The following is a 13092-nucleotide window of genomic DNA, read 5'->3' as shown; positions in this document are numbered from 1 at the left end:
GCTTGTTTTCGACCATACCTTAATTCCGACAAATAGAATAAAGGACATACTACTAGATATTGTAAGCTATAGGGGGTCGATACGTTATAAAGGCCTACATTTAGCAAAATAGTTCATTTTTTGGCAATGATTTAACCCCTTAAATATTTTTATGGAACGTACCTGATGTTGATATTTCCATTGGAGCTTATAGGAAAATGATCGCTGTTATAAAGACTGACCAGTAATGTTTAGCTCAAATCAACCTTTATATATTTTACCAAAGGTCGAATCCAAGTGAAAAGGGAGATAGATAAAAATTCGGAAGTACGAAAAATTTTCTTATTTTTCAGGGAAAATCCACTGACGGGTAATATCATGGAGTGTACCTTTAAATGTTTAAAAAGAGATGTTACTTTCTATTTCATATGCACATGGCTATCATCGTAATCAATAGCTGCATCTGAACTGTTGAAATTCCTCCGTAGGATTCTGGTACACATTTTCCGTCTTTTCAGTGCGCTGACGAGTAAAATTAGCTGAAAATTAAGACAAAAGAAAATTATTTATGCCACAGTGCTAGAGTCAGTATGTGCAGTTACACATTGTGAAGACTTCGTGTTTCTGTCGTTTATGAAATTTGCCATGTAGTCTAAGAAAAAAATGGTTTAACCCGGGACTAATTGCAAAAAAATTGTAGTATGGTTTTTTTGAGTCTTTGAGTGGTCCATATGATCATATTAAAAATCTAGAAAAATCCAAGTAGTGGAACAGGTATTTTTTGGGGAAAATCAAAAATGGCCGCCAGCACATAGATCTACTGTTAGTAGGTGCAAAATTGCTCCCGGTGGTTTCAACAAAAGCTTGTTAAAAGGGTACAAAATGCATAAAGGGATGTTTTGCCACTTCTCTCCAAGTAAATCAAATGCAGATAGCCTCAACAAAATACAAAATGGCCGCCAAAACTAAAATGGCGGCTACAAATGACCAAATTTGAAGTAAAAATAAGCTCAAAAGTACATTTATGGTTTTTTACCACTTTCTGTTGTAGTACTAGATTGGCCAGGACATAAAGACTTAAATAAAATGATTTTAAAGGAGCTCTTTATCCAATTCATGCACCAAAATAAACTTGCCTGAGGTAAACGACATTATTTCCTACTTAAAATGTATTGCTATCCTGTCCCTACACATTAATTCAATGGCTTATTCCATTTGAATCTTAGTTAAAAATAACTGACCAGTCAATCAGTACCTAACTGTCTTCACCAGGGATGACCTAGGTTTCACTTCAAAAACAAGAAAATGACATTGCGAGCAATTATGGCTTTGGGACAAGGCTCAGGAGATTATGATCATTTGATGTGCGCTTCAGATAAACTTTTTTTACTTAAATGGAATATGGCGGTCTTCATCACCTGGAACTTGGATTACTTTAACTCCAACACCTTCCAACTTCTCACCAAGGTAATAAATGAACCTGTTTGTTTTCTTTGTTGGTAAGAATTTTTTCTTTTCCACTCTTCAGCTTCGTCTCATCTGTGCTCATACTGTTAATTGGATCTAACTAGGTGTGCAGAACCATAGCTTAGTAAAGGGGACACCCAAGATGATCCCTTTGTAATGCTACACTTTAGCTCCCTGGTGTGCAACACATTCCAACAGTCCAAGGTGTGTGATGAAGAAGCGCCACACCATCTAAAATGTACTGGACTTCACCTTCACTTTCAAGCCCATCTGACTATATTGCCTGTTCTAGCAAAGAGGGAATGTCCATACATTGTACCTTGAGCCTTGCAGTTCTTTGACTTTTCAAAGTGGTTTTCTCAACAGCCAGTTGCTGGTCTATCTTTGTCAAAAACTCACTCTCTCCCACATCTGATGTTACCATGGTCCAAAGAATGGAGATCTGGATGTTGGCTCTGTCTCCATCAATTGGAAATCACCCAGACAATGCATGCATGTACCTTCAATGACATCTGTGCACTGTGTTTCACTGTGCTGTGCTTCTTCTTTTGAGCAACAGTGGCTGGCACATTATCCCTCAAAAGGTTAATGAACCAAAATATTTCTTAATCATATTTAAGGGCGAAATTTATATATTTGTATATACTTAAACGTCTTCACAAAATCCACAACTTGAAGGTATTCCCAGCTGCACCCCAGCTCAGACACAGTCCACACACAATATATCCTTTACTCGGTGATTACATTACAAACTTTGGAGAGTACGTGAAATAAGGGTTATTTTTGAAAGTTCTCAATCTTTCCAGAAAACGTTGCTCCCGTGTTTGTTACAGCACTGAGAAAAACAACATACAAGACGTACTTACGATATGTTGTGGCCAATTTTAGCAGGGGCTGCTGAAAATATGTTTTATCCTCGAGCATTGTCGCCACGTTTCAAACCTTCTGCCCTACATTGTGCCTTCCTTAATACTTGTCACTTGGAATATGTCAGATCTGAATAATATTTGAATAACAATACTGTGATAGTATGGGAGGTAAGTAGATTGCAATCACATGATTGTGTTAGAAAAGACAAAAAGTGACCAAACAACATTCGCCGGAGTGCGGCACACTCGATTTACCAACGCGCTTTCACGTTTGCCTTCATACTGTAATATCTTTCCCTCTTCGTATCTCATTTCACTAGATCACTTTGAATTTATCCATAACATAGTATCTGCATGCTTCCGTCTTTCCCTATATCTGGAGATATAATATAGATAAAAGAGCGAGTTCCTAGGATCTTGTTAACTAGGCTTATACAGATTTTCTAGAACAGCATCTTGCCTTTTTACATGGAGGTAGATATTTGCAGCTTTCACTGAATATGTGTTATTATTCAAATAGATAACACTGACAACAACTCCAGGCATTATGCTTTTATTGTAGCCCCCAGGAACGAGAAGCAACAGCATGTCATATCCACTTGTCAATTCAACCAATTAACATTTAACATTACATTATATCCCTTTGTAATAAATGTTTACAAGGCTTAACCAGAAAATAAAATTACTCCTGAAAAGATGACATTCGATTTAACTTCACCACGTGTACAATTTTCTCTAAATCATACGGCACACAGTGATAATTTTTTCTCACTTTACGAAACCTCTGTTTTGAAGATGAAGATTTGTACTATTATGATTAAATCGCTGAATATCACCGGCAAGGAGATCAGTCAACAATGACAAACGTGTAACAATAGTGAGAAAGGAACAACCAAATTATCGTGAAGCTCTGATAATTATTTGATTATACCCATTCAACCCGAAACTTACATTTGCAAACCTTTAAAAATAAGTGAAAACCTAAATATAAATTACAAGTTAAGCAATAGTACAAAAGTATGTTTGATTATAGGTATCCAAACCACTGTGCTGCATACTGCTTTACTGTTGCACCTTTCCTATAGGATTGCATTGAATTATGAACTAACGTGTGACGAAGCCAGTTGCTTGGCAAAAGGAATAAGTAACGCCATAGGTAGGAACAAATACTCAACATAAAAGACTTGCATTTTAATTTTCTTTTCAGAAAATCATGACCAAATGGATTTTAAATCATAAACCTGAAATGTTCACGAGTCAAGGGCTAACGACGAAAATTAATAGACATTCTGGACAGGATTGCTGATACATATTTAATGTAAAAGAAGCTAAACAATCTTCTTAGAAGCAAATGATAATAATAATGACTGTCAGAATAGCATCTTGATAGAAATTTGCCACTAAAATAATAAAAAGAACAATGAATTGGTCACTGGCAGAAACAATCTGCAGACCGTGTTTCATTACTATACTGAAATGAAAGAGCAAGGAAGACAAACTATTAATTCAGTGGTAAAACAGATTACAGTGGCAACAATTACACTTTGTTCCCTGCCGGATGTCAGTAGCCATTACTATTGATTTCTTGACCTAATTTACAAAATCAAATGTCTAAGTCAAAAAAAAAAAAAAAAAAAAAAAAAAAAAAAAAAAAAAAAAAAAAATTTAACTTTTGAAAACCCATTTCTGCCTTAACTGATTACAATGAAAATGCAACACGGTACCTCTGAAAGTGAAAGCCAAATTAATACAAACAGACAAAAAAGTAAATAAATAAATAAAATGACCATAGGCATAAAACACCTAACCCTATATAGTGAATAGTCTAACTTAAATGTGAGCCACTTTCAGATTGAGCTTCAATACTGCCAGTTTTCTCTCTTTTGGCTAATTCAAGATTCCCTTGAAGCCGCCATATTTATCTTGTTATCCTGTTAGTATATAGGCCCTTAGGTCTAATTGGCACCAGTTATACACAGGCCGTCGACATCGAAAATTCATTTCTGCTTTCACAAAAATCAACAGACATATATAAAATGAGCTACTTTTCAGGCTAGAGCTGGTTGCTTTTTATTCCCAATGCCCACAGTCTTGAAAGATTGCTGCTGCTGAGACTGGCACTGGTACCTTTTATGGTACTATCACCAAACATGAGACATTTGTGTTAAATTTAATGTCCACAACTGACGTGTATAGAAAAAACATCAGATAAGGTGTATGTGACATTGTTTTATCGTCCAGTCCTGGAAAGCACAAGCTCCATGGAAGATCATGAATAGACTTCTCAATCTGTTCCAGGTCTACTATTACATTCTGCTCCCGGCAAACTAATCAGGCCTTACAGAGTCTCTATTTCTCCACCTGATCACGTTTACTATCTGCACTTTGGAGGTTAATCACTTTCACTTTCACTGTCATCACTGCTGCTCAGAGCTTCCTCCTTCAACAGCTGGGCTGTGTTGTTGAATAGCTGGAGCTTCTTGTCAGCCCACTGACTTGGTATTGTTTTGTGTATCCCATTAGGTTTCTGCTTTATCTGTAAAAAGAATCTCATTTTGTTAAAGTACAGGCATATGCGAGGAATTTATTTGGAAATATTGTAGGACGGGATCAGGACTTCTAGATTCATATACATTACAAGCAAGTGTCCAGTTTAAGATCTACTGCAGTAGTGAATTAACTGAATTAAGTGAATTTAATTTTAAAACTGTTTTCCCCATGGCCTAATAACAATTATTTGTCTTGGCGCTAAAAAGATTTTGCTTTTTTTTTGTGCACCATATATACCTGTTTAGACAAATCCTGGAAAGCTTTCAGGTCATCTTCAGTGATCTCATAGTCCTCTTCATCACCTTCATTCCAACCCATCTCTCTCAAAAGCCTAACAAGAGTAAAGGTCAATGAAAGTGTTTTCTTGGGATAACAGAAAAAATTGTCTCTGCTTTATAATTTTTGAGGCATTGAAATCAAGAGTTTGGCTCATTTTATTTTTATCCCCCCCCCCCCCCCCCCCCCCACACACACACACATTACCTCTGTTCAGCTTCCAGTGAACTTGACAAAAAAGCATCTCTTTTCAAATTTTGCTTCTTTATCTTATCTGTAAGCTCTCTCTCATTGCTGGTCTCTTGGCTTCCTTCTGTGTCATACTGAAGATAATGAAGATATGGAAATGCAGAGATTCACATTTGGAAAATTTAAAACATTATCCATCTGTTGTGTTGAGTTATTAAGTTGTATTATTTTTAAAAACTAACTCAAACATTCATTAGGTCTCTTATAATTTAATGTCACAAACAGACATTTGTGATGCTACAAAAATGAAAACCAGTAATGAAAATGTTCTTTAAAGATTAAAATACCAGAATTTGTGAGAATTTTTCAATGTTCTGACCTTTTCTCCCTTTCTCAAGTTCCCGTTCTCCTCATCTTCATTCTGTGACTCCTGTTTGAGAGTCTTGAGGAAGTCACTCTTCTTGTGGCCCAGTACCTTAGGCTGGGTGACAAGCCGAGTGTTGAGAATTTCTATAGGAGTAGTGGGAGACTGGCGTGCTGGTGTGCCCTTAGAAATTATAACATTTGTTAGAAACATGGCATACAAAACAACAGAAAGTGATTATAGATAACTAGAATGTTCACATGAGTTCTCTTTTGAATTCCTGACATTAAGCTGCTCGTTGAATCAATAAAAAAATAATTCACTTATAATCACCTCTTTCCCACCAGGCAGTTTGCTGATGTTGTTATTCTTCCCCATCACAACAGGTGGTATGATGGTTGTGGGTGTGGCAGGTTTGTTGTTAGGTACTTCTTTCACATTAAAGGAGCCATTCAGTTTCAAACTTTCCTTGCTAGCTCTTCTGGCAATAGGCTGAAATGTGAAAACGAGCAAAATTGGTTTAGCATGTAACAATTCCTCAGAGCACAGCAGGTATGGATTCAGGATCATGTTCACTCTTAAAGTAAGAACTATGGTACTTTGACTTTTCTATAATCATTTCGTGTGTGTGTGTGTGTGTGTGTGTGTGTGTGTGTGTGTGTGTGTGTGTGACTGGACCAAATAGGGTGCAAGATTCCAGATGTAAAAACATATACATTTATTGTTAAAATTATTCAACCATGACAGAATACAGTTGAATAAATAATTTGGGGGTTTAACTACCTCCTTTAACATTTGAATTCAGTAAACATTTTAACCTACTAACTCTGAAACTACCCATAACTGCAATAAATAAATATTTTCACCTATTAACTCTAAAACTACTCATAACTGCAATATCTGCAGGACTTAACTATCCTTCATTTACCTTGCTGGGAACTAAAGCTTTATAGATGTTTGCTCCTTGTACTTTATTCACCAGTTCCTTACTAGAGACCATCTCTGCAATGCCAAGAAATTCAAATGGTGAATTAAAATTCAAGTTGATGTAATATCCATGTCAATAAGCAATGCTATTTTTACAAATACCTTTTTTTATAAAACAAAATAATTCTTTATTACAAAGTGTTCAAGATGTAAACAAATGTTGAATAAATTAAGTTCATTAATACTGGAAAATACTAAAGTAATATTTTTCAACAGATTTTTATCATCAGTTCCTAATAATATATACAGTTTTACTCACCAGTCTGGGCAGGTTTGCTTTCTGCTCTTGGTACAAAGCTTGGTTTTGTGTGGATCTTTGGATTCGACTTGTCTGTAAAAAGGGGCATAAAGCTAAAAACTAATGTTACAGCACATGTGTAACAGAAAATTTAAATGCCATTAATACCACTCAGGGATGTGGTGTGTGTGTGTGTGTGTGTGTGGGGGGGGGGGGGGGGGGGGGTCAAAACCTGAAAATTGATGACGTTGTGCAATTATCCCAGGAAAATTAAAAAATGAATGTGTTTTACTACTTCTCATTTCCAAAACACAATGTAAACAATAGTATTTACAAATGGAAAATCTATTCCAACTTCACTAAATATAATTGTGACAACTTACCCCACACTCCACCTTTGCCTGCTGCTTTGTCAGACTTGCTGCTGACTGACTGCTCACTACCATCCCCATTGAGCAATGGCTGAAAATACCACAAATATGTTTCATAATTGTTATCAAATGATTTTAATAAGAACTTAATAGTATCTCTTTTTAAGTGGTGGGGTGTAACACTTTATGCAAAAATGACAAACAAGTAAATTGACATCATAGTGTAGCCATGATGGGCACCAACAAAAACCAGTCCCTTTTGGGTTTCATTTATCAGTACTTACATCAACCAAAAATGTACAACCATACTCACGAATTCTTCATTAAAATCTTTAGGCTCTTCTTCATTGGGCTCTTCCTTGTCTTTCTCTTCAGATTTCCCCTCTTTCTCTTTACTCAACTCCTTCAGTCCTGCATTTTTGTTGGTCTTGTAGTCTTTGTCTCCACCACGCTCTTGGTGACTACGTCGAGAAGGAGGTCTTGCATAGCTGTAGAAATAAGGGTCACCCAAGGCATAGACATCATAGGAGTAGGGCTCATAGTAGCTTGGATAGCCTGAACTCATCTGAAATATACAGCAAAACAAGTCAGATAACAAGTAAGCATCAAATAAGCATCAATAAAAATACATTATCAATTAAGCAATTCTAATACTTTGTTTACAATTGCATTCACAAGAATAGTTTAAAAATACAATAAAAACATCTGTCATTTGTTTATTATTCATGCTGCCTTTTCTACAGTCGTACCTGAGAGGGATAGGCATGAGGATGTTGGTATTTGTTCTCCTTGGGGGACTGTCTGTGAAGACTGGGCTGTGAGTTGTACTGGCCACCATACTTGTCATAGCCATATCCATTGTAAAAGTCGTACATCTGATAGGGCTGTCCATAGTAGTCATCTTCTACTGAGTGAGTACGGTATTTACTGCTGCCATACTTGGGACCTGAACAGAGGGAAAATTCAACATAAATGTTTGCAAAGCATCATTTTACTGTCTTATTTCTATGTAAATTTGCACTTGACACTAACTTAAACTAACTGTAGGTCTGTTGTTGAATCTACTACAAGACAAATTTTCTCATGCTCTGTGTTCAGTAATTTGCCTAAGTATGAAAAATATATAAATTAGATTGTCTAGTTAAAAACTTTTTTCCTTAAAAGCAATGAGCTGATTATAAATACATCACAAAGTCTGTTGATTGGAAAGAATCTACATGAAAAGTAAACGACAGAAGCTGTAATTAGGTAAAACTGCTCATCAGAGTCAGTTTCCAGTAACTATGTCTACTAGAACTATTTTCATTAAGTATGTGGTCAAAATATTGTATTTAAATTTCATGTCTGAGTGAAAGACAAGGCTGAAATACAGGATGATTTTACGATCTGCTTGACTGAGATTGATATACTCCAAATCAAAATTCTGATCAAACAATACAAACAAATCACCTTCAGTAATTGTTTTAATCTTGTTAATTATTACTATCTTTTTGTTTTTTGCTATACTTTCAAACTACAATATAAATATAACATGGGCACTAAATATGAGCTTTAATTTGCATGTACTCCTTGCATAAATAAGGAATAATTGCTTGAATTAAGGAAAATGGAATATATGAAGTGTGTGTAATTATACTTCAATCATTTTATGTGGTAACAATTGTTTAATGCCTAATTTAGTAAGTCCAAACACTTTTTACTACTGTCAATTAAAACACTTACTTACCCATAATGTGCTGCATCTATTATCTTTATATTTCCCAGTGGTAGAATAATTACACCCCATGATGGGATACACAAAATGAAGTGATTCACTTTTTTGTTAAAATCACAAAGACATTGAAGTTACAATTAAGCAATGCTTGTTGTTAGCTTACTTTCATAATGTTCAAAAGATCTTTGTCTCTGAAGATAACCATAGTCAGGGGTGTATGCTGGATAGCCACTGTAGTAGTAGTCATTGCGGCGATTGGACTTGGATGACTTGTCTTCACTCTGATCAGCCTGCTTTGAACCAGATGGCTTCTAGATGACAGATTTTTAAAATTGTTAGTTCCATGCTTCTTATGCCATATAATATGCTATTCATGCAATTCAAGTAACCAATTTCACAAATCATAACAAGAACTTTACTATTTCACTTAATTAAAGACTAATCTTTGAGAAATATTTTTAAATCGCTATTCAATCTAGACACTTTTTTTTTTCAGATAATTTCATTTTTTAAACGTATTGAAGCAATGTATGATTGATGGATGAGGATGGAGTAGTGCTCCTCTATATAACTGCATTTTTACTTATTTATAAGTGGATAATATTTTTACAAGAAAAAATACTTCACTTTTTCTATACTTACAGAGTTCTCACTAGGAATTTTGAGCCATGCTGGTGCAAAATCCGCTTGTGGAGCTTTACTGTTGGCCATCAGTGGCGCATAACGCTGTTAAGCTTTCCAAAGCTGGCAAGAGTAGAAAAATAGTATCACTAAGAGAATCACTTTTTTCAATGTCCAACATGGCAAATAACAAAAAAAAGTACTAATAATAATAATAATTTTATTTAAAATCAATTTTAGAACAATTTAACGCATAATTAAGGATCTAAAATATGTCCATAAGCAAAATGTCAAAAAACATTAGTGCAAATTTGTTATAATCAAATATGAAATCTTACCCGTTTAGAACTTGACCCGTCTCAGTGAAGAAATGCCCAATGGGCACACAGCCCTTGAAAGCCTTTCCTCTTAGCTTGACCAATTCCTTTCGTTTCACAAAAAGGAAAAAACAAACTGGAAAAAGGAGTCTCTTTCCTAAATCCCAAGGACACAAAAGGACGTTTTTTTATCAATGTATCATTTCAACATTTCAGATAGAGCAAAATACTTCAGTTTTCAAGTTGCACTTAATAAAGCACTTTTCCTCACAAGTTTCAGTATCCAACTCATCTGTGGGATACAATCTCTGGAAACATTGCAGATCAACATTCACACTTGTTGCAGAAAAGTTGTTCCATTTGCTTTGATGAATTTCCTGTTTTTACATCATAACATTTCTCCTACTAATGTTTCAGTTTCACTTTTGTCCAATATGATTGCATCCAACAATGCCTCTCATACACACAGCACTTAGTAGGAAAATATTGGTATTTACAATTTTATACAGAATAGAGTTACAAAAATAAACTTGTTGACTATGGTTAGACTGTTCTAGTTTCTACAAACAAAGGAGGAATGGCTATGCTACTATATACAACTTGAATTGATGTCAGTTAGTGTTCACCTCATAGCATGTTTTCAATTACAATTCTGGTAAGCACACAACTAAACCACACACAGGCAAGAAGCCTGCACTTCACAAATGCTAAGAAAAGCTGGAAGTAGTATGCATTTGTGGCATGTCAACTTTGACAAATCCACTGTTTTGTATTTTGAAAAGGAATCCTTTTCTTGGTAAAAACCAGCCTGGTATCTTCCACTGCAACATAAAGCTTTCCAACTAATGGGTTTTCATTCTGTTCAGAGATGCTCCATTCCTTGTATTACTGTTTGATATTGACACTACATGTACAGTGGTGTATTTCTATGTTGACTACATCTGGTAAGAATGGCACACCATCAAGCAAGACGTTGATACAGGAAATTGACGTCTAATCAGAGTACGTAGTACTAGTACCGCGTAGTAGTAGTAGTGTCCCAAAAATATTGTTTCTACGTCTTTCGCTTCCTCAGAATCGATTGCCTTCGATAAACTATTTATGCTTAACTTCTACAAAAATAGTTCATGCATTCCAAGGAACGTAGTTATTGCTGTCAGATCACAATGAGTTCCTAATAGTCATGTCGGTGATGTTGCCAAAACGTGTTTCGATGCGAAGTCAGGCCTCCAAAGCGCAGTAGAATTAGCTGCAATGATTAGTACTAACGTCCCATTGAACATATATTCTTGAACCACTTTTATAAAACCAACACCGTTGTCACACTGACTGGTCCAAACACTATTTTTTCATTGCTACATGTACTTTAAAATTGATGAAATAACTTCCTGAACTTTGCGTCTTCTCGGCTGCTTACATCCCGTAATGGTAGTAATCTCGCATTGTCTCGATCAAAGAAAGTAGGTCACAATTAAATAACCTAATGATAAGTTAATTTTTATAATTTCAGTGATAATAATGTTGAACCACATGATAAATTATTATGTTTCAATAAGTTTATTATATGCATGAAGGTAAATAACATACTTTACAATATATAACTTAAACTGTTTTGAGTTAAAGCTGAACGAGATTTCGATACTCCGCATTAGCACGCGAATATTTCAGATGGTTGTTTTTTTATGTATATTGAAATATTTCCATATTTGCTTTACTTTCATTTAGATAATTTTCCATTTACGTTAAAAAGAAGTAAATAGACTATAAAAAATGCCTTTTGCTTTTAAACAAGTCAAACATTTTATGTATTGGATAGCAAATTTTGCGCGTGGCTATTACTTCATCAGAGAAATTATTTCACCGAGCCAAATCGGACTCGAAGTTTACCGGCAAAAGCTCACTTTCCCAAGGTAAAACCATGACATGTGCTAGGGTGTATTGGTATTATATCATTTCAACATTAACTCCATTATGAAAAGCCATATATGTTACATGTTGTTTATTATTGGGTATTTTGTTGTACAAAGTGCAGGGGTATACCTGACCAATGAATTTAATGTTAATTTAATATTCTCTTGTTTGTGCTATGTTATAGTAAGTTATACTGTCATTGATTGTACCTTGTATGTGAAGGTGTTTATCAATAATGAATCTGAATCTATTCTCGTAAAAAAACGATGCGTTTGACATTTTGATATGATAGCTACGGATTTAAGAAATTATAAAAACAAACTTGCTCTGATGATTTTATTTTACAGGTTAAAATAAACACCATGCTCCAATTAGGTGCTCGTTGTCTTGGCTCTAACATCATGCTTCAGTGCAAGGCAAGAAGTGCAGTTCCATTGATCAATTCCCTGAACGGACATCAAAAATGTCAAGTGTCAGTACATCAAGCAAGACTGTTCAGTGTCACTTCAAACCTGAATCTTGACTACAAAGATCAAATAAAGCAATTAAAGAAAGCAGTTTCATCCGGAACTGAATCTGTGAAACCCCTCATCAGCTTTTTAAAGGCTGAGATACCGAGTTATAAATCTGCACCTGATGCTGCAAAATACCTTGGACTTGGGGGCTTGGTTCCATTTGTGCTCCCCCCTCTTCACTGCCTTTTTATTCTTCATATGTATGACCCCAATATTGCCTATCTTCAAGCTCTCTATGGTGGGTGCATTCTATCTTTCCTGGGAGGAGTCAGGTGGGGATTTTCACTGCCGTCAAATGGGCCATTGAAGCCAGATTTTAATAATTTGAGCATAAGTGTAGCACCACCATTAATAGCTTGGGGAGGGTTAATGCTTGGGTCCCCTGGACTCTCCATCTTCGTCACCATGTGCGGACTGAGTGGTGCTGCATACTTGGACTCTAAGGTGAAGGCCTACCCTAAGTGGTATCATGGACTGCGATATTTACTGACTGTAGGGGCAGTGTCATCTCTCTTCCTTACCTTGGCACTCAAAGCTCTCCTCAAAAGCAAAGATCAAGAATACCTGCCAGAGGGCGTGGCAGAAGCTATCAGAAAGGCAAGACAGTCCTAATTGACAGTGTTTATTTTGAACACCAGAATGCCAAATACTAGAGCTTGTATATGTCTTGCAGCAATTTCACAGTACTTGTAAATACATTGTGCTACAGAGAAATAGCATTGTG

The 13092-nt window shown here is 35.6% G+C and overlaps 1 protein-coding gene across 1 annotated transcript; it reads right to left on the bottom strand.

Moving 5' to 3' along the window:
• Positions 1-2852: 2852 nt before the first annotated feature.
• LOC106177092 (uncharacterized) lies at positions 2853-11395 on the bottom strand. Its single transcript, XM_086999484.1, has 13 exons — positions 9964-11395; positions 9647-9748; positions 9168-9315; positions 8040-8236; positions 7604-7855; positions 7303-7381; positions 6941-7012; positions 6623-6696; positions 6028-6186; positions 5710-5877; positions 5349-5464; positions 5103-5196; positions 2853-4851 (listed from the first exon to the last, which is right to left on the bottom strand). Exons 2-13 carry the CDS (start codon positions 9713-9715, stop codon positions 4708-4710), a joined length of 1572 nt encoding a protein of 523 aa, XP_086855610.1. The 5' UTR covers positions 9716-9748; positions 9964-11395; the 3' UTR covers positions 2853-4707.
• Between the last annotated feature and the right edge of the window lie 1697 nt (positions 11396-13092).

The sequence above is a fragment of the Lingula anatina genome, chromosome 1, assembly GCF_051362555.1.
Source record: "Lingula anatina isolate TDL-2025a chromosome 1, LinAna3.0, whole genome shotgun sequence".
NCBI lineage: Eukaryota > Metazoa > Brachiopoda > Lingulata > Lingulida > Lingulidae > Lingula > Lingula anatina.
The sequence above is the reverse complement of the archived record's forward strand: the minus strand, read 5'-3'. Positions and strand labels throughout refer to the sequence as shown.

Excerpts from the sequence above, each read along its gene's own strand:
- LOC106177092 (XM_086999484.1), bottom strand. The coding sequence starts at position 9,715 with ATGGCCAACAGTAAAGCTCCACAAGCGGATTTTGCACCAGCATGGCTC. Across the intron at positions 7,382-7,603 it reads AAGATTTTAATGAAGAATTC|CCATTGCTCAATGGGGATGG; the intron begins GTGAGTATGGTT and ends TGGTATTTTCAG. Across the intron at positions 6,187-6,622 it reads AAGCTTTAGTTCCCAGCAAG|CCTATTGCCAGAAGAGCTAG; the intron begins GTAAATGAAGGA and ends TTCACATTTCAG.